Genomic DNA, 23449 nt, shown 5'->3' on the forward strand with positions numbered 1-23449 from the left:
ATGCATGCATTCAGTCGAAGAGACGAAACACAGAAGTTGGACAGAAATATGGAAACACTAAAAACAAAATGCATTATCACGTCCAATATGGTGTATGAAACCATTGGCATTTGGAACAGCTTCTAGTCCTCTAAGAATGGATAAATACAGGGCTTGTATGGTTTTCAAGGCACTCTTATACCACTCTTCCTGCAAAATACTGGCAAGTTCAGGTAATGATGGTGGAGATGGATAGCGATCATGCACCCTTCTCTTAAAAGTAGAACACAAAGGCTCAATGATATTGAGATATCGGGACTGAGGTGACCAAGGGAAATGTGAAAATTCATCCTCCCACTCACATAACCAGTCCTGGACAATACGAACTGTGAACAAGAGTCCTGTCATCTTGGAACACCATATCACCATTGGGGAACAAACATTGCACCATGGGGTGGACCTGATCAGCCAGAGTGCTCACATAATCCTTGGCAATAATGATACCTTGCCCAGTAAGCATGATGCTAATGGAATGCCATGATATTGTTGCCTGAATCATCACAGAACTCCCACCATGTTTACTCTTGGGACATAAATGTTCCTAGAAAGTGACAAGAGTATAACACAAGCCTCATGACATTCTGCCATTGTTCTACAGTCTAGGTTTTATGGCTTCAGTGCCATGCTTTCATATTAAGGCATTTGGAACACTCATGAGAGGTTTTGGAAGTCCAGCTTGCCCTGCAATTCCCAGCTTATGAAGCTCTCTTCATGTTGTTTTGGTGCTGACAGGATTCACAAGTGCGCGGCATTCCATTCTGCAGTGACTTTTGCAGCTATTGTCCTCTCTATTTTTCGTCCCAATCCTCTTCCATGACCATCAGCCTCAATCTTTAAATAACTGCTTTTGTCCACATTGTAACTTCACACATGATTTTTCCACTTTCCCTGCATGCAGTATAAATCTTCGATACGGTGCCTCTTTACGCACCAAACATCTCGACTACTCTGATTATGGGTGCACCCATCACCTGTACACCAACAATTTCCTTATGTTCAAATTCACTTAGCTCCAACATAATGCACTCACAACTACGCAGAACATTTGTTCTGACCATGACTGACACTTGCAATGTATTGAAGACATTGCACAGGTGCCGTTCATGGTCAAATACAACAGCACATCCTGCAGGTTTGGATAATATCTGCATTTATATTGAAATACGGATTTCTTGCTATGTTTACATATTTTTGTCCAACCCCTTGTATTTGAATATCTGATAACATATTCTTCCCCTTTCAATTGCCGCCTTTCTAAGTTTAACCTTGTATGGACTGTGATGTTATTAGACAGTAGGGTTTGGCATCTGAACATGAAAAGTCAGTCATGGTTAGGAAGAGGGAATCATCTTATATACAAGGGTTGAATGAGAAGTAATGCCCCCACCTTCATTAATTTGGTTTGGATGGGAATATTTTAATAAATCAAATGCAGAAATAATCCTTAGAATGTGATGTTTAATTACCGATATTCACTTTTCCACATAATCACCAGACAATTGGCTACATTTCCGCCAACAATGAACAAGTTTTCTGAAGCCGTCACAGAAGAAGTCGACACTCTGTTTCCACAACCACAGTGTCACAGTTCTCTCAATGTCTTCACCAGAAGCATAATGATGTCCCCGCAGATCGTTTTCATTATCGGGTACAGATGGAAGTCAGATGGTGCTAAATCTGGACTGTATGGAAGATGCTGTACGGTGGTGAGATTCAGTCTCTGAAGTTCTGCTGTGTTGGCAAGTGAAGTGTGTGGTTTGGCATTTTTATGCTGCAGGAAAACATTTCCCTTTCCTTTCGGACCCTTGCTAGCCGCCGTTTCAGAGTTTGAAATGTTGTGATGTAATGCTCTGCATTTATTGTTGTTCCATGATCAAGGAAATCAACATGGATAACACCATCTGCGTCCATGATTTTCCAGCTGAGGGCTGCGTCTTTAATTTCTTTTTCTGGGGCAAATCTTTGTGGCTTATTATATAGACTGACGTTTCATCTCTGGGTCATAATGGTGTACCCACGATTCGTCTCCTGTCACAATTGAATGGAGAACATTCTCATAATGTGAGAAGAGTTCCTGGCAAATTTCAAGTCTGTGCACTTTCATTTCAGGAGTCAGCATCCAGGGAATCCATCGTGCACAGATCTTCTGATAGCCAAGCAAAGCAATAATGTGACCCATACATTCTTGTGAAATGCCAATTGTGCTTTCAATTTCTCTGTGAGTGGTACGACAATCGTCCTGAATCAATCTGTCACCATTTTGCTTGTGAAACTCGGTGGTTGATGTCGAGGGACATCCAACTCTGTTTGTCACGCAGGTCAGATGTTCCCGCCTCAGCATCTTTAAACTGACTTGCCCAATGACACACAGTACTCACATCAACACAATCTCCATAAACTGCTTTCATTCTCTGATGAATGTCCTTTGGGGTGACACCTTCTGCTGTCAAGAATTCAATGACTGCACATTGCTTAAATTGCATTGACCAACTGTCTGGGCAGGGTTCCATACTTTACACTGTAACAACACAACCGTTCAATGCTAAGGCTTCCTGCCAACTGGAGCTGTAGAGAAGAGTCTACAGAACAAGCCAGTACCTGCCACATACCAACGCTGCCAACTGTTGAAAAGTTACTAAGGTGGAGGCATTACTTTTCAATCAACCCTTGTATTTGCTTGACATTATCAAAAGCAAATAAAATTAAATAAAATTCTTATTCAGTCATTTAATTGTTAAAACATTTTCTCCTATTAACATTTTACCACTTAGACAACACCAGTTCAAGTCACTCCATGGTATCATGAAAATAAAGCATGGTGTTTAACCACTGATACAGCTGTCTTAAAAATTTGCAGTGAATTGATTTGTACAACTATTTGTAGGGAAAATAACTATGCAAGTGCCAGATAATCTGAATCACAAAACCTGCAAAGGCCATCCAACAACTAGACTTTAAAATGGAACTCTTTCTTTAAAAATCTTACATCTCAGCTGAATGCCACATTGATAAATTTACTGTTGTTGTTCACATTATAATAATGTGTAGGGTCTACACAACCTAACGTGTATCATATGTTACATACAATAAAAATAGATTTTGTCTTATTTTTGAGGCTAGCAGGATGGACTACCTCACAGTTAATATATTCACACATTTACATGTTGCAAAAAAGTTAATGTTTTTCACTTCAATCTTTTTCCACAGACATCAGTGAGGCAGTGAAGCAGTATTTCATGTTTATTGAGATAATGATTCCTCAGGTAATACAAGGCTATCATAAGAAATGGTTTTTCAACACACATTAAAACTTTTTAGCTTCCACTGTTTCACCTCAAATGGGCATTCAACTAACTAATGGATTGACCTCTCCAATGATTACTTGAAAGCTGCAAGGTGTTTGCCAGCTAATAATAAAAGGTTATCACATAAAACAAGAATAATTTCAGTACCCAAATCTCATAAAATTAAAAACTGTATATTTTTTTCCTCAAAAGAAAGCCAAAAACACAAAACAAACTGCTGAAGCTGAATACTTATTTGAAAATGGTGAAATTATTTTTTAAAATATGACACTTTTGTAGGTATGCAGTACTTGTATTAAGATGAAATGGTAAGCCATAAGCAGTTCGTAATCTGCACACAAAAAAGATTCTTATAAATATGATCTCATAGGGATTTTGTCTGTAGGCTTCTGACAAAATGAGCTTCAGCTGTTAATAGTTGTGGGTTCTCTGGCTGTAAGTCTGGGCAAATTTGCACCAGCCAGTACCACTGTAACAAACCACTAGACGGAACCCAGTTTTATCCCCAATTTGTGAAGAGATCAAATATAACTTCAAAATACTGAAAACCAATATCCTGTTGAAAACTCTGTAATACTGTAACTATGGAAATGCACTTCTAAGAAGCAATGAATATGGTGAAAAGACCATCTTGTACCTACAGAAGCAAGCACAGCCATAAGAAGACTGGGAAAGGGGAGAATGTAGTGGGGAGGACGACACTAAGATTGAAAACAACTACTGTGCCACCTCTCATTGCTCCCAATAACACACAAAATCTTATTACTGTCCATTATAAACTGACCGGAAGTAAAACCCAAAATAAATTTGGGAATACCAATGAGGTTTCCAGAAAAGCCTCTCATTAGCAAAACAAATAACTGGAGTGAAAATGATGTCACATGTTGAGATAACAAACAAAAATTCATGTACATATTCTCTCTCTCTCTCTCTCTCTCTCTCTCTCTCTCTCTCTCTCTCTCCCCTCCCCCTCCCACTCCCCCCCCCCCCCCTCTCTCTCTCTAGCAGACTTCGAGAAGCCATCTTCAGAAACTATTGTGCATTATTCAACACTCTTATAACAATGGGAATTCACACAAACTGTTAACAGTAATAAAACCATGACTGACTAGTATGATGTGCAAACTGAAATTCAAAGAATGCTTATCTTATTCCTTTGGAACCAAACACTTTGGTGAAAATCTAAATATAAATGAATAAGACAAATGGGATTTTGCAGCAAGAGCCACGGAGATAATGATAAATACATTTCAGAGCACCCAAGACATACCTAAAGTAGTCCTTAAATTGTGTTCTGCAGTCTGTCTAAGGTTTAAAAGCAACATTATATCATTTCTGTGAGTAGTTTCAGCAACATTTCATTATATGGAGGACATAAAACATGAACTGCTTACAATGACATAAAAATTATTAAATCACGATACAATACATTTTGAGGTGGCTGCTATGCATTTGCATACATGTAGCCAACATTTCAACATGCATGTAAGCAATAGCACTGAATCTTCTCACATGCTTTACTCAAAGAGCACTGCACCTAATAACCTAATAACTTTTTCACCATCCCAAGCTATATGTGTATTAAATTTGCCAGGTGATGATTTTTGCTGCAAGTAGTTGCAGAAAGAGATGTTCACTCATACATCATCTACAATAGCAAGCATAATTTTGTTCTTAAATACAAGAACAGTGCTTTTCTATAAATACATAAATGAATGAATATAACATTGTCATCCAGACCAGATTTCTTAAGACGTGCAAAAGACTGATCTTATACTGTGTTGCTTGCTTAATTGGAACTGAAAGAGGGAAAGATCTTGCCCAACATATGTGACACAAACTACGAAAACAAAATCTACACAAGAAAGCTCTCAATCCCTTTTTCTCCACGACAGAGAAGATTACAAACACAATGAACAGCCGCAGACCTATCTTACATGTTCATATATGATTGATAGACAGTGTCCAGTGGATTAGAAACTTCTTTGGTGTATTTTATTCAAAGTCAGAAGCAACAGTTTCCTGATACATTCTTCATTTTGTCATCTACATTTACACTGGTGTCCAAAATTAAAGCAACAAACTGCTATTTCCCCGTCCTGTATCTAATTCACACTATAGCCATACAAACTGTCAACTGATGTCATTATGATCATGTTCTGCGCAGAAGATGGCATTTTGATCAATGGACAATCACGTCAGCAATGACGCCAGGGCACCTATCAAGCAGTGTAGTGTTTGCAGGGTAGTCCCACACCCACAATCGCTGTATACAGTCACAGTCTGTGCAGTATGACACAGAGAAGATGCCTACTGACTCTTGTTGTGGGGGACCATAAAAAGAATGTATGCAGGGGAGTCACAAACTGATATAGCTCAATGGTGTAATGGGAATCATTCTGTTGTTTTGTTTCTCGGATGAGATGACAATTTATAGATACCAAAACTGTATTCCGGTAAGGGCAAAAAGGTACTGCCTTACTACTGCACTGCAACTGGCATCTGACCTCACAGTATTCCCTAACTCGTATTGAGATACATGGTGTACAGAAGGCTTCAGCAGAGTGGCCTTTACGGTTGGAGACTTGGTGTCTCTTTACCTCTGGCGTTTCTTCACAGAAGGGAATGTCTAGAATGGAGCCGTCATCATTCCACCTGGAAGGTTGAATGGTGGGCCAATGTTCTTTTCATAGATGAGTCCAGATTTGGTCTGGAGAGTGATTCTTGATGGATTCGTATCTGGAGGGCATGTGGAACACTATTTCAGCACATTGTGGAAAGAGACCAATATCGAGGAATATCCCTAACGGTGCAAGCAGGGATTATTTTGACCACTCGAACAGCTCTTCATGAAATTGTACAGGTGAATCAGCAAGATTTAACTGCTGTCAGGTGCCATAAGGAAATCTAGGGATCTCATGCATGGTTGTTGCGAGGTGCTGACAGCCCAGACTTTGTACTGATGAATGATAATGCTCGACCCCATAGAGCACGGGTGGTCTATTTTTTTTTTCTGGAAATGGATGATGGTGATATTGCACGTATGGCACCGCCTGCTCGCCCTCCCGATTTGAATCGCACAGAGCCTGTCTGGGACGCACTAGGAAGATGGGTTGCATCACATCAGCATCCACCAACCACTCTCAAAGACTTGTGAGCAGCTCTGCAGAAAGAATGGACATTATTGCCTCAACATGAGATTGATGACATCGTTCACAGCATGTTCTACCATTTTCAGGCCTGTATTGGGGCCAGAGGTGGTCACATCCCATACTGAGAACATTAACCAGATGTCAGAATGTGTGTGCAAATCTGCTAAGGTGGAAAAAAACTGAATAATACTTTTGTCTACGCATACTGTTTTGTGGTGAAATAAACACAACCTTGCAAAATTTCCATTTTTTGCTTTAATTTTGCACACCAGTGTATATCCATACTCCACAAACAACTCTAACGTGCTTGGTAGAGGAAGTTCCTATTGTGCCAGCTGCGTCCGTCATGAAATGTCTCTAAGACATTAGACATTCACCAGATAATATGCACAGTTAAAATCCTGCAGGATAATTATCATAACTTTTGGGGCTTCCCAATAAGAGAAATTGTCAACTAATGTGAACTGGCATATGTATGCCATTTAAACAGAGTGTAGATAACTGATTAGTGAGTAACAATCAAGAGAAGGCTTGAATAAATGATGATATGAGATCATAACCAATGGGGTGCACACAAAAATAATGCCAAGTCTGAAGTGCCAAGAAATGAAGTCTTCTGATCCACCCTTACAACTACCAGATTCAAGTGATTGGAACTTCACTATTCTGTATTTTGCCATCTACATCCACACCCTGAAAACCACTGAAGTGGTGCACTGAATCAGTTATTATAGCTTCTTCCTGTTCCAGTCACAAATGGGCATATGAAGAATAATTGTTTAAACACCTCTGTGCACACTGTTAATTAATCTAGTCTTGTCCTTGCAATCCCTCTGGGAGTGATACTTTAAAGGCTGTGATATATTCCTAGATTTCTCACTTAAAGCTGGCTCTTCAGACATATAAGAAGAGTTTCACAGGATGTGCACTCATGGAGAATGAAAATTCAGCCCTAAAACACTGACTATGCTACTTACTTACTATTTCTCTCCAGGCACAATCACAGCTTTTTATCTGATGGAGGAAAACATCACCTATGTTTGCTGATTAAGAAACTACATAAATGGAAAAGGCCTGCACAAACATAAGACAGTAGTTCTAAAAATAACAAACTTTCTTAACATCTTGTAAGCTATCTGTTGGGTCAGTGTTGATATGTTCCTGAACAAAACCATATTACCTTCATCTTAGCTGAACAGGTAGATTATAAGATCTGTGGACAGCAATGGCAGTTAGCTAACATTAACCCCTCGTTTTTTAATAATCAAACTGAAAGAACTGTAGACAATAATGGTAATCAGAATTCCACTACTACCAGTCCCAAGTCTAGGGTGCCATCTTGCAAGTGACGAGGAAGGAGGAAGGGGAGGAGTAACACCTCATAAATAAACCCGGGTCCATCTGGCTCTTTATGGTTGCTCCAGGTAGTGGCCCCTGTCTAAGTTTACTACGTGAAACCTGGTCAATGCTTCCAAAGGTGTAAGAGGAAACTCAGGTTCCCAATGATGACGGGAAAAACTACCTTCAGAACTCACAATCTCATTTTCTTGTGACCCTCGGGCTACTCCCAAAACAACTTTTTTCAATCGTGGAAGTGTGTGATGTAAACTATTTTACCCCTGGTGAACGATCCACGTGTACATCAGTAGACATTCAGATTCTGTGGAGTCTGCAACAATGCTCAAAGACAAGTCGGAGTGTCTTGGAACCTCATCTAAATTTCAACATAAACAACCAAAGTACTCAGCAACTTTTAATGTTAACTCATTGTTGAAGACCGGAAAACTAAAACATCTTATGAATATGCAAAAGAATCACAACATACTCATAGCAGCCATTCAAGAAACATGATACTCACAATACAGGTACCTTCGACTCCAAACGTTTTACAATATACAAAGGGAGAGTGGGACATATAGTGATGAAAAATGTACCACATCTTAGAATAGCCTTTATAAAAATCTTGAACTCAGCAGTTGACTGATTCCCCATCACCAAAACTCTGAAGTCTTGCATTCACAAGCACAAACAAAATCAACACAATCATCAATGCCGATGCCCCTATAAATGAAGATAACAAGAAAAACAAAGAAAAAGTAGAAGCCCTTTGGAACCAACTAGATGACATTAGTCAGAAAATTCCAGAAAAAAAAAAAAACATCATCATTTCTCTTCGAGACTTTAATGCACAGATTGGTAAAGAATATATATATATATACACAAAAAAGATGTGACTTACCAAACGAAAGTGCTGGCAGGTTGATAGTCACCCAAACAAACACAAACATACACACAAAATTCTAGCTTTCGCAACCAACGGTTGCTTCATCAGGAAAGAGGGAAGGAGAGGGAAAGACGAAAGGATGTGGCTTTTAAGGGAGAGGGTAAGGAGTCATTCCAATCCCGGGAGCGGAAAGACTTACCTTAGGGGGAAAAAAGGACAGGTATACACTCGCATACACACACATATCCATCTGCACATACACAGACACAAGCAGACATTTGTAAAGGCAAAGAGTTTGGGCAGAGATGTCAGTCGAGGCGGAAGTACATAGGCAAAGATGTTGTTGAATGACAGGTGAGGTATGAGCGGCAGCAACTTGAATTTAGCGGAGGTTGAGGCCTGGCGGGTAATGAGAAGAGAGGATATACTGAAGGGCAAGTTCCCATCTCCGGAGTTCTGACAAGTTAGTGGGAAGTATCTAGATAACCCGGATGGTGTAACACTGTGCCAAGATGTGCTGGCTGTGCACCAAGGCATGTTTAGCCACAGGGTGATCCTCATTACCAACAGACACTGTCTGCCTGTGTCCATTCATGTGAATGGACAGTTTGTTGCTGGTCACTCCCACATAGAAAGCTTCACAGTGTAGGCAGGTCAGTTGGTAAATCACGTGGGTGCTTTCAAACGTGGCTCTGCCTTTGATCGTGTACACCTTACGGGTTACAGCACTGGAGTAGGTGGTGGTGGGAGGGTGCATGGGACAGGTTTTACACCGGGGGCGGTTACAAGGGTAGGAGCCAGAGGGTAGGGAAGGTGGTTTGGGGATTTCATAGGGATGAACTAAGAGGTTACGAAGGTTAGGTGGACGGCGGAAAGACACTCTTGGTGGAGTGGGGAGGATTGCATGAAGGATGGATCTCATTTCAGGACAGGATTTGAGGAAGTTGTATCCCTGCTGGAGAGCCACATTCAGAGTCTGATCCAGTCCCGGAAAGTATCCTGTCACAAGTGGGGCACTTTTGGGGTTCGAAAGCTAGAATTTTGTGTGTATGTTTGTGTGTCTATCAACCTGCCAGCGCTTTCGTTTGGTAAGTCACATCTTCTTTGTTTTTAGATATATTTTTCCCATGTGGAATGTTTCCCATATATATATATATATATATATATATATATATATATATATATATATATATATATATATAGGGGAACATTCCAATTTTGAAACTTAAATGGGACCATCACTCGCAATAACACGAAAAACGGCAAGATACTAGCAGGCTACTTTGAGAAGCTCCTGAATTGTGAACCCATCCTTCAAAAATCTGAATCCATCCCAAATAACAGTGAGAAGCCGGATACAGAACCATCAATGACTGAAGAACTACAAAAGGTAATTTCAGAACTGAAAAATAACAAAGCGTCCAGAGAAAACCAAACAGTGGCCAAACTATGGAGAAAAAGTGCTGACAAAAATGCAGTTACATCCCTTCAATGTGTTGTCGATAAAATCTGGAAAAAAAGAAGAGATCCCTGCAGAATGAAGAACAGCTCTCATCCACCCTATCCACCAGAAAGACTTTAAGATAGACCTAACAAATATAGAGGAATATCACTGCTGGATGTAACATACAAGATTCTTTCTAAAGTCCTTTTGAACATTGGATCTGCAAATCAGGGAATACCATGGAGGATTTAGAAAGGGCAGATCATGCTCGGAACAAACGTAAAACCTCAAAAACATTATGACATACCAAAAATCAAGGGCAAAGACATATGTCATCTTCTTCATTGATTTCAAAAAAGCATACGATTTGATTGACATAGAATCTCCATTAGCAGCCCTGGAAGAAATGAGTTTGGATAAGAAAACAACTAATATCATAAAAGCGACACTTACAAATACATTTTCAAAAGTTAAAGTCATAGGTGAACTATCAGATCCCTTCGAAATAAAAATGGGGATGACACAGGGGGATGGGCTCTCACCATTGCTGTTCAATTATGTGCTTGAGAAAGTAGTCAGAGAATAGAACACAAATATAAAGAGTGGTATAAGATTAGGTTGCAAAAACAAGAACCTTAAAGTAAACTGCATTGCCTTTGCAGATGATATGGCCCTGTTTGCCAAAACAATGGAAGAAGCACAGGAGCAAATCCTTGAACTAAATAAACAAGCAGCTAAAAGAGATCTTCACATCTGCTTCAAAAAAACTAAGATCATGAGAAACATCAAGAATTCAAGTAAACACCTCAAAGTCCAAGAACAAAAGATTGAAATAGTAAAAGAATTTAAATATTTAAGACAATGGATTAGTTGGATTGCCGGCGAAAGCAAAGCAATGAAATCCACAAAAAATAAACTTGAACTGGCCTTCCAACTAACAAAAGATACATACAACACAAAATTCCTTTCATGGGGGTCCAAAATTACACATTACAACACAGTAACTGAGCCAGAAACACTGAATGTAGCAGAAACACTAAACATGAACTTCAAAGGTCAAATGGAGAAACTTGAGAGAAAGGAAAGAAAAATTTTAAGAAAAATCATAGGACCGAAATTCCAAGATATAATACGAGGTGCATTCAAGTTCTAAGGCCTCCGATTTTTTTTCTAATTAACTACTCACCCGAAATCGATGAAACTGGCGTTACTTCTCGACGTAATCGCCCTGCAGATGTACACATTTTTCACAACGCTGACGCCATGATTCCATGGCAGCGGCGAAGGCTTCTTTAGGAGTCTGTTTTGACCACTGGAAAATCACTGAGGCAATAGCAGCACGGCTGGTGAATGTGCGGCCACGGAGAGTGTCTTTCATTGTTGGAAAAAGCCAAAAGTCACTAGGAGCCAGGTCAGGTGAGTAGGGAGCATGAGGAATCACTTCAAAGTTGTTATCACGAAGAAACTGTTGCGTAACGTTAGCTCGATGTGCGGGTGCATTGTCTTGGTGAAACAGCACACGCGCAGCCCTTCCCGGCCGTTTTTGTTGCAGTGCAGGAAGGAATTTGTTCTTCAAAACATTTTCGTAGGCTGCACCTGTTACCGTAGTGCCCTTTGGAACACAATGGGTAAGGATTATGCCCTCGCTGTCCCAGAACATGGACACCATCATTTTTTCAGCACTGGCGGTTACCCGAAATTTTTTTGGTGGAGGTGAATCTGTGTGCTTCCACTGAGCTGACTGGTGCTTTGTTTCTGGATTGAAAAATGGCATCCACGTCTCATCCATTGTCACAACCAACGAAAAGAAAGTCCCATTCATGCTGTCGTTGCGCGTCAACATTGCTTGGCAACATGCCACACGGGCAGCCATGTGGTCGTCCGTCAGCATTCGTGGCACCCACCTGGATGACACTTTTCGCATTTTCAGGTCGTCATGCAGGATTGTGTGCACAGAACCTACACAAATGCCAACTCTGGAGGCGATCTGTTCAACAGTCATTCGGCAATCCCCCAAAACAATTCTCTCCACTTTCTCGATCATGTCGTCAGACCGGCTTGTGCGAGCCCGAGGTTGTTTCGGTTTGTTGTCACATGATGTTCTGCCTTCATTAAACTGTCGCACCCACGAACGCACTTTCGACACATCCATAGCTCCATCACCACATGTCTCCTTCAACTGTTGATGAATTTCAATTGGTTTCACACCACGCAAATTCAGAAAACGAATGATTGCACGCTGTTCAAGTAAGGAAAACGTCGCCATTTTAAGTATTTAAAACAGTTCTCATTCTCGCCGCTGGCGGTAAAATTCCACCTGCCGTACAGTGCTCCCATCTCTGGGGCGTATTGACAATGAATGCGGCCTCATTTTAAAACAATGCACATGTTTCTATCTCTTTCCAGTCCGGAGAAAAAAAATTGGAGGCCTTAGAACTTGAATGCACCTCGTAAAATAGTATACATCAAAAATAAAACTCTCTACAAGAAAACCGGAAAACTTTCAGATCTTTTTGGAATGAACTCTAACAGATAAAACAAACAAATCTTTGACTTTTTCCATGACCACAAAACAAAAGCCAACTAGTTTAATAAACTCAAAAAGACCTAGTAGAACTAAAGATTTCAGAAAAGTCACTAATCAATTGAACAGCTAAATTAATTACTAAAGATGAAAATATAAATTTCCAAGACAAATCTACACAAAAATCCAAACACATCTCGAAAAAAGGGAGGAAAAGAAGAGCGGAAAGTATGAAGAAATACTGGTCACTGAGAAGAAAAACACACAAAAAAGAAAATAACAACACACAAACAAATGATTGATCCAACATTCCCCAAAGAGGGTGAAACAAAAGAAGAAGAGAATGGTAATTAGCTAGTAATACCAAACCATCTTATATGTATCATTTTTGTTAGCTTTGACAGTCAGCTAACAACCAACAAACTGGATGATTAATCCCCTTGCTAATTATGATCTCTGACAGATCAATTCCACCGTTCATCTAAATCAGGCTGGTTGGGACTATTTAATAGTGCACTACCCCATTCAATTAATTTTTCCACTGTTCACATGACTACATGTATGCACTACTTTATCACCACCCAAATAAAGAATAAATGGGATAAATAATGTAGTTTCACTGGAGAATGTGTATTATTGCTTACAATGTTTGTGCCCTATCAGTTCTGTGTAGGAACAATCGCCTAAAAAAATGCTGAACACAATGTTTCCTTCTCTGAACATTTTTCATCTAAGTTTTGTTCTTGCACCATTTTCATCTGGCATATGGCTTTTTCTCTTCCTTGTCTTTCGTTTTGTCCATTAACTTTAATTCATATGTCCCTCCGTACCCAAGGCCACAAATTCACACCTGTGCTTTGTTGCTTGACTCTAAACAGCTAGGTCGAGTCTTGGTGGTGGAAGAAGATAGTTTCACAGCCAATCTGTGGCAAACATGGAAAGGGTGACAAAGTTGTTAATCACCAAACTTTACACCATAGTCCTTGACCAAATACCAGACCTCTACAATTTCTAATACAATGACAACATTCTATACTGTTGTTCTTGCACCATTTTCATCTGGCATATGGCTTTTTCTCTTCCTTGTCTTTCGTTTTGTCCATTAACTTTAATTCATATGTCCCTCCGTACCCAAGGGCCCACTAAGCTAGTTGACCCCCTTCAGTGCTATAGGAAACAAGCAGGGTATATTGTTGCACAGGATTCCATACTCTCCCTTCCTTTTCCATCACAAGCAACACAAACACTACACTCCATGCAGTGTCATTATGGTCACTATATTAAACAATCACATTGAAGGCATAACATACGTCACAAAAGAAAAGTGGCATAAGTTTACAAAGGGCAATACACACACTCACTTTCAGGCTTATACTGGTATGGTTTGTCACAAGTGTTATGAGAACTAAGTTGGCAAACTGGCAGCTGATTTCTCAGCATCAGAAAGTTCCTAATACAATTACAGCTTCAAATTAATAACAAATCATATTGTCAGGGAAAATATGTCATTATCTGGAGCAGTTACACGTATACACACGGGGAATAAGATATCATTCTATATGGGTAGCTCATAGTGATCTTTAGTGTGCACAATTCTAACAATTCATATTTATGACAATGTAGGGAAAGACAGATTGCTACAAGTTGCAGACAGTCACAATTAAAAGACACTTAGGTAAAGCTTTTGGCCACAGCCTTCATCAGCAAGGAAAACACGCACCATTCATACACACAAGCAAGCACACTTCATACACACAGCTCGGAACGGAATGCAGCTATTACGCCGGATGCAAGCAGCAATCTGGAGGGGGTGGTGAAGGGGAAGGGATAGTGGTGAACAGGTGGGTGGAGGCATGAATGCTGTCTGGAGGTGCATGCAGGGACAAGAATGCCAACAGGTGCGGTGTCAGGAGATTGTGGGGCAATGAGATGGGGAAAAACGGAGCGGAGAAAATATGGGCAGGTGCATTAGCAGAGGGTGGCAAGCAAAGAGAGTGGAAGACAGGAGTGGAGAGGAGATCGGCCCCCTCCAAACTGCTGCTTGCATCCCATGTGATAGCTGCATTCTGCTCCAAGTGCTGGAGTTGGCAGTCATACACGTATGAGGTGTGCTTACTTGTGTGTATGAATGGTGTATGTTTACCCTTTCATGATGAAGGTTGTGGCTGAAAGCTTTATGTGTGTGTCTTTTAACATCTACATTACTAACATACCTACCTGGAGTTTCCATTGTTTAATTCATATTTACAATTTGTTCACCCGTTTGTGTCAAATAATTTTATCATCTTCCCAACTAATATACACTTCAGACTATGGTACTGATCAGTCTGTCATCCCAACAATGACTTCATATACACATACAATTCTATATTCACATTTTTTTGGCTTTGCTAACTCACAACCAAACTGTCACCTAACCAAACCTAAATGTTGTGCAGGCCTATGATGCAGTCTGCCACCAAACCAACATTTCATATTTCATTTATAACTATTTACCCATAACAAGCACAAAAGTAGTGTATACTTCACTAACAAAATCAAAATATGAGGCAAACACAAAAAAAGCAGCAATTCATATTTCCCGGCATAGGGGCATCAACAATGTGATCTATAATGTGCAGAGGAATGTATGGTTGCTCCTTCATAAATTTTAGCCACAAAAGCTATTCAATTAATATGAGTAAAGGAAGACTCCCTGATGTAGGTGGCTGAACCCTACAGGATATCCTAGCTAACAATGCCACATGAATTTCAACTTGGAATTGCTCATCCCCCCCCCCCTCTCTCTCTCTCTCTCTCTTTCTCTCTCTCTCTCTCTCTCTTTTAAAAAACTCTTCACCTAAGATATTTTATTTCACCCTTCACTTTACACTCTTACAGTCTGCGATTTCCGTACCAGTTAACTTGTACATTTTTCAGGCAGTACATTGATCATTGCCAATTTATTTTCAAAGTAAGTGGTGATGTATGTTGTTTTTAAACATGGCAAAGAAAAATGGTTATTTCCATAAATTAAATATCAAAGGAAGAGATCATATAACATATCATCTAAACTTAATGAAAGAGATAGATAGTTCTGCCTAAGAACTCTCTGGACGAGAGATTATTATTAATATTCAATGACCATAATGCAATGGAAATTACAAATGAAAATAGTAATACTAATGCTTACCTTCGGTTTAGGACGATGTGTGTCAACTGCATCAATGGGAAGCTTTATGTGCTCAACTTTGCATCCATATGCCACTGGTGTCAGCTTAATGATTGTATGTAGAGGAACTTGCAGGTACGGTAGCTCATCTGTTGAAATGAGATTACTGATTTAATCATTCACAAAATATGGTTTGCTGGACAAAACGATAACAGAATCCTTTAACACTTTAAGAAAAAAATTACAGTGAATAACGAAAAAGTCAAGTTTGTCAAAGAGGTGACACCTATTAAACTAAAGATTTCTGCATGCCATTTTTTCCTGACTGAACTTTTGTTTTTATGCTGGCAATATTTGACTTTTGGAGTGAATCTTTCTCTCTGCAGTGCAGTATGCACTGGTTTGTGACTTCCTGTCAGATTAAAATTGTATGCCAGGGCAGGGTTTAAAGCCAAAACAATGCAATTTTCAGACAGTGTTCTTATCAACAAAGCTATCCTTGCATGACACGATATGCCCACACAGCTTCAATATTATTAATAATCTCTTTCCTACTTTGCACAGTTCACAGAAGATCTTTGCATACATAGTTAGACCCTCTTTACTTTTTAACATAGTACATTTTGTACAAAGTTTCACTATATGTTGTAGCGTTCACTTGAATTGATCTGTGATATTGAACAAAATTTTTCATGTCCACTGCATTGGAATTTTGAAATATAATCACCCAGAATATATGAAGAGATGCCCTGTTATAAATTTAGGGGCTAAAGGCATGTGACAGCAATGACTGACATCTTCACTAGGACAGACAAAGCAACTACCTTTGACTTTACAAGAATGAGACATATTCTAGCTGGCATGTTCATCAGCCAGTTTTGAGCTTTATTCCCAAGTTTGGAGGCTGACATTATTTTTACAGGGGCTCTATTAAATCCTTGTGAAATTGTGTGATCATTTATACAGTTTCTGACTGTGGAATTTCTATCAAATATTTTATTTGTTTATTGAATTCTTTCCTTCAGTGTAGTTTATCAAGCTAGTCTTATCTTTCTGCATTTTCTTCAGCTATCTTACACTGTTATTGTTTTGTATGGTAAGCATAATTTTTATTTTATTACCTTCTAACATTTTTGTGTTAGCAATCCATTGTGATGATATTAGATTAGCTACACGCTATGAGATGGCAGAAAATGTTGAAAGTGTGATATGACAACAGGAAGGAAGGACAATACCCACAGCCAATACGTCCTAGAGTGTCAAAGGATACCAGCAGCAGTATAGCATTATAACTGTTGAGATATTCATGTTAGATAAAATATCTTTAAACAAAATTATTACGTGCAAAGCTTTGAAGTGAAACAAATCTACTGTTTTGTTGACTGGTTGCTTTAAGGTTTTGGTCACTTTCAAAAGAACATATCAATATTTCACTTACACCGCTACCTACATCAAACTGAGGCTGCAGATGATAATGCAGCAGCTAGAAACTAAATTAAATACTGTAGTACAGGAACAACATAAGCTGAAACACTTTGATTACATCTACAATAGATAAAGAAAACTGGATTATTCAAAATTTGATAAAACCAAGAACACACTTAAAAGGAAGTATGTGTTGTCAGTTACTCAAAGATGTCAGTTTCTTAAAGAGAATTTCAGCAAAATTAACATAATTGTTACATGAATATGCTGAAAAGTGAATTTTCTTCTATGCTGAGAACATACCTGCTGACTTGTCAAGGAAATAAGCAAGCAAACAGCGTAACACAGCTTGATGACTGACAACCAAGACATTGCCCTGACGTTCCAATTCCATGATGACCGGTTCCAGCCGTGCCACCAGATCTTCATAAGATTCTCCCCTCGGGTAGCGATAACCAAATTTGTTTTGGTCACGGGCAGCAAAGTCTTCAGGGTATTTCTCAGCTATTTCTTCATATGTCATCTCTTCACAAATTCCCTGCGGAACAGGTGACATAAGTTTATCATTTTGCTTTACAATTGTTCAAAAAAATTTTTTCTGTCTAATATCTGTATGAAAAATGATCACTACAATGGAACTGCAATGAAATATAAAAGATTTTTTTCATTAGTCAACAAGCTGGAGAGAAAACTGTCTTGGCCACTTATATCATCTGTCACTATAATTCCACTACACAATTAAAAAGACTTTAATAAGCTTCTGAAGTTTATTACTCCATTTAAGCTACATGCCCACGTTTTAGCTTCTTCCAAAGATGTACAAAGCTAAGCATTCTGTTAATTTTCATGCAGACTTGCCTCCTTATCTATGGTTCAGAATGGAGTTATGTAAGAAGTTGTGAATCTACCAATTCAAAAAAATAACAGATAAATAAAGAATAAATAAATAAATAAAAAATAAAAACCTAGCTCAAGAACCACTTATTCTGAAAGATATCTAAATATTTAGATTCAAGGACTGAAAAGTAACAGTGTGGACTGGTGTGTACTGGGGGCCTCATTGTAAAGCTGCGTGACTAGTAGTAATGTACTGTAGTACATAAAACTCATTTTTTAAAAGAATACCATTGTAATCAAGTAATACTAAGCTATCAACAGCAGAAAAATGGCTGCTACTGGCGTTGGACAAAAATATGAAAACACGTCAAGAAATGCATGCCTGAACACAAATACAAATGCTAACCAAACCTGCAGGTTGCTATGTTGTATTACACCACAAACGGAACCTATACAGTATCTTTAATACATTGCAAGTGTCTGTTGTGGTCATAACAGTGTTCTGTGTGCATTGTGTTTGCACTAAGAGAATTTAAACATAGGCAAATTGTTGGACCTTGTATGATGAGAGCTTCAGTAGCCAAGGTAGACCAAGTGGTTGATGTTTTAAGAGGCACTGTATCAAAGATTTACACAGCATATAGGGAAAGCTGAAAAACATCATCTGCCAAGACACAATGTGGACAAAAGTGTTGTTGACTGATTGAGATGGATGGTCATGGAAGATGATTGTGGCAAAAAATAAGAGGACGACAGCTGCAAAAGTTACTTCACAACTGAATGTCATACTTGCGAACCCTGCCAGCATCAAAACAATAGAAAGTGAACTATGCAAGTGGAGAATTGTAGAGTGAGCTGAAATTCCAAAACCTCTCATCAGTGATGCAAATGCCCATAACTGGAAAATGTTATGCCAATGCCATAAAACCTGGAATATTGAGCAATGGTACAATGCCATTTGGTAGGATATGTCTTGTTTCACGTTGTCTCCAACTTCTGACCAAGTTTGCATCCCAAGAGTGGAAGATGGTCTTGGTTAGGTGACAATTCGGGTAGCCATGCTGTGGTATTCCATGGGCCCTATGGTTACACTGCAAGGTCTCATTACTGAGCAGTTCCATCCTGGGATACAATGTTTGTTCCCCAATGGTGATGCTGTGTTTGAAGACAACAGAACCCCTCTGCTCAGAGCTGGCATTGTTCAGGTCAAGTTTTGTGAGCGCGAGGATGATTTGTCACATCTCCCTGGCCTACACAGTCACATATCTCAATATTATTGAGCCTTCATGGTGTACTTAGGAAAGGAGGATGCATGTTCGCTATCCACATCCATCATTGTTACCTGAAGTTGCCTATATTTTGCAGGAAGAATGGTATAGGATTCCCTTCGAAACCATATAGAAACTGTATTTATCCATTCCGAGATGACTGGAAGCTGTTTTGAATGTCAACAGTTTTCATACACTGTATTAGCCATGGTAATGTGTTGTGTTTGTGGTGTTTCCATATTTCTGCCCAACTCCTGTAAATGGTACGACTGAAGAGGCAGCAGCTATTTTCAAAGTGGCATCTTTCTTCCTAATTTACAGGATTAAATTTATCTGTCATGAGCATGAATAGCATTACAGTGATAACACAGCATAGAGATGAAATTTATATCATTGCCTTGTCTTCTGTTGGTGTGTACCTTCACTCATTCAGCACACCTCATTGTTCTCCTTCTTGATGGGATCTGCTTTAGCTCATCAGTATTTGCAACCAGTTCTCCAAAGCTTCATTCAAATACCAAAGACTATAAGATATTCCATAATCTATGCCTCTCCCACTTTTACTTTTTGCCTACTGGGCACCCAATAACAGACTTCTCTCTACATCAATATTTCCCAGTGTATGAATAAGAAAGGATAGAGTGCTACTAACCACACAGAGGAGGCATTGAGTCACATACAGGCACAATGAAAAAGAATGCTTGAAAAATTCAGCTTTTGGACTACATCTTTCATCAAACATAGAAAGAAAATACACAGGACAACTGCCGTCTCCTGGCACTAAGCACCTTGGTGACCAGATACGACAGTGGCTGTGTTCGTGTGTGTGTTTCTCTACTTCTGATGAAGGGTGTTATCTGAAAGCTGAACATTTCTACCATTCTTTTTCATTGTGCCTTTATATGATTCGATGCCTCCTCTATGTGGTGTGTAAGAGCCTATCATTTCCATACTGCAGTTATTTCATCCAGGACTTTCCTTTTTTTGATTTCCCAAAGTGCATGGTTAATCTCTAGCTGAACAGCTCTTGACCTTTAACCACATGAAAGGAATACTGTGACATCCTTACTTCTCACCTTCATAAATTCCAAACTCATCAGAACTCTTTTGTTTTGGTTTTGAGGGGTAGAATTATTGAATACATGGATATAGTGTAGGTCATAGGAGCCACTTGAACATCCTCTTTTGCCAACTTTTTCATGGATCAGATGGAGAAGACAGTCAGAAACCCTCTGCATTTCATCTGGTTGCAAGAACCTGACAATATTTTCACCATGTAAACTCTTAATTTGCTTTCACAGAGGATTCATCTGTACATTTAATCTTCTAAATGACATCCCCTCTTCTTTGATACTGTAAATTTAATCTTCTAAATGACATCCCCTCTTCTTTGATACTGACATCAATCTAACCAACTGCTGTACACAGATTGAAATAAACCAACTTTTATGCCAGCCTTATAACTTTCTACAGTCATACCCTAAATTGAAAGACATGCTACCCACTACACCTCTCCTCCATCTTTGTGTTGGGTTGGTTGGGCTGTTTTGGGGGAGGAGAGAAACTGCGAGGTCATTGGTCTCATCAGATTAGGGAAGGATGGTTAAGGAAGCCAGCAGTGCCCTTTTCAAAGGAACGATCCTGGCATTTGCCTGAAAAGATTTAGGGAAATCACGGAAAACCTAAGTCAGGATGGCCGGACGCAGGATTGAACCGTCATCCTCCTGAATGCGAGTCCAGTATGCTAACCACTGCGCCATCTCGCTCGGTCAACTTTGTGTTAGCCAAACCAATTTTAATCAATTCATATACTCTTCCTGAATCTATTCCTTTCCTCATTTTTCTAATTCTTGTAAAAAAAGAAACATTGAGAGAGTTCTGCATCTAGAAAGGAATAAGATTAGAGTTTCATGTGGCATCAGAAATGAGATTCCTAAAGGCAGAGAACATATTCGACTGGGGAATAACAGGGAAGGAAATTGGCTATGCTCTTTCAAAGGAGTTAACCTGCATTTGCCTTAAGCAATTTAGGGAGATAATACAAAACCTAAATCTGGATAAACAGGGATTTGAAATGCTGTTCTCCCAAATATGAGTCCAGTGTCTTACCACAGCATCACCATGCTCAGTGAGCACGCAACCGGAATTTAGATTTTTATTCCAGCATAATCACCACTAAAATCTCAATGTAAATTATTCGAAACAGAACCTACTTTTAACACTCAGTAGCCTAAGGTACAATATATCTTGTAAAATAAGGTGCATGATCGTGGCACCCATTTCCGTGCTTAAGCCACCCACTTGCAGTACCTTACTTCATTAGCTCCTGACATTATCTGTCCAATCCTTTCCATTCAGTTCCCCTCCCCCCTCCCCCCCCCCAAAAAAAAAAATTATACTTTGTCTACTTTTCATCCACTGTTTTTTCATACCTTTACTTTTTTAAGCTTTTATTTATTTTTGTTTTTATATGTCATTTTTCATCTTTTTCTTCCATTAAGAGACACTCGTTGCCTACTCTTTCCATCATTGAGAATTTCATCTGTTCTTTTTCTTTAAAAAAGTCCTGTTTATTGCTATTATGTCACTATTCATTTTCTCTTTCAACTTGTCCTAGTGCTTCTTCTTTGACCCACAGCTCTGAACTACTTTGTAATAAATCCCTAACTGAATTTTCTCCAACTCTTTCTAATCTTTTGCGAGATGAAGATTATTACTTTGTGTGTGTATGTGTGTGACTCCTACCCCTTGGTAAACACAAACCTTTGATACAGAGGTACAAGTTACAACTGACATTGGTGGCTAACCACAAATTTTAATATGCATACTGAGTAGGATGTAAAAAATGTGCAGCAGGTACCCAGATTATTCTACAAAAAATTACTTAAGAACCTTTTCCCATCCTGCTCTCTCCATTCCTCTACATGATTACGGTAATCTATTCTGCTGTACAGTCATCAGTAGGCACTTCTACAAGACTACAGATAGAATCAGTAAGTTGTTCACATAAGTTTAAAAGAACTGCTCTTATGTGATTGTTCCAGATTATATCCCCACAAACTATTACACCTAGGTATCTGTACAGGCTGACTGATTGCAACTGTGGCTCACTGGTATTGTAATCATAGGATGCTTCTTTTCTTCATTCTGTGAAGACCAGAGTTTTAAATTTCTGAACATCGAAAGCAAGTTTCCAATCTCTGCACCACTTTGAAATCTTGTGAAGGTCTGGCTGAATACAAGTGCAGCTTTTTTCAGAGATTTCTTCCTTTTAGACATCTGCATCATCTGCAAAAAGTCTAAGGTTGCTACTAATATTGTCTGCCAGGTTTTTAATACACAACATGAACAGTAATAGTCCCAACGCATTTCCTGGCGTCACACCTGAGATTACTTCTACATTTGTTGATGACACACCATCTGAAATAATGTGCTGCATTGCATGATCCCTACCAAGAAATCCTCAATCCAGTCTGAATGCAGAGTTTTTATTCATTACAGGATTCTCATACACTTGCAGAACCAAGTGGATAACCAACAATTCTCTGAGGTACAGTGCTTTTTCAGGCACTTATAAAATGCACTTCTTGTGGCATGACATGTTTCAAAACTGACCAACTCATTTATGTACAAAATGGAAATTATTTGAGAGTCTTGTCCCCTCCCCAGTAAATTTCTGCAGGTGCCCATAGTCCCGAGTCAAATGCTTCTTCGGAGTTAAAAAATGCTGCATCCATGTGATTGCCTTCTTGCTTTGATCCATAGGTTCATTCAGTTCAAACAAAGGTGAAAATGTAGAACTCTAGAAAAAACAAAATACATGAAATACTTACAGCGTCTATTTCATTAAGAGCTTTCCACCTTTCCTGTGGTGCAGGTATATTGGCAACTGTCTGTATGGTTCTCTTAAGCCAAGAAGTCCAAACACGAAGGCCAGGTATATCTTGCTGCTGGATGTATGCAGACAGTGCAGCTCCATACTGGTGCCCCCTATAGGAAAGCTCAGAGTCTCCACCAATTCGTCCTTCTAAATTCTGCTCACTCTCACCATGCTGAAATATTACAAAATCACAAATATTT

At 39.2% G+C, this 23449-nt stretch overlaps 1 protein-coding gene across 5 annotated transcripts in view; it reads right to left on the reverse strand.

The window, feature by feature from the left end:
- LOC126253457 (6-phosphofructo-2-kinase/fructose-2,6-bisphosphatase 2) overlaps positions 1-23449 on the reverse strand; it is a 370956-nt gene that overhangs the window by 12534 nt on the left and 334973 nt on the right. For all 5 annotated transcript variants that reach the window (XM_049954807.1, XM_049954811.1, XM_049954810.1 and 2 more), the window contains 3 exons: positions 23203-23421; positions 17568-17802; positions 15861-15988 (listed from right to left, as the gene is read on the reverse strand). In XM_049954807.1, the coding sequence (XP_049810764.1) occupies positions 15861-15988; positions 17568-17802; positions 23203-23421 (582 nt within the window). The remainder of the gene's footprint in view (positions 1-15860; positions 15989-17567; positions 17803-23202; positions 23422-23449) is intronic.

Source organism: Schistocerca nitens, chromosome 4 (assembly GCF_023898315.1).
Source record: "Schistocerca nitens isolate TAMUIC-IGC-003100 chromosome 4, iqSchNite1.1, whole genome shotgun sequence".
Classification (NCBI taxonomy): domain Eukaryota; kingdom Metazoa; phylum Arthropoda; class Insecta; order Orthoptera; family Acrididae; genus Schistocerca; species Schistocerca nitens.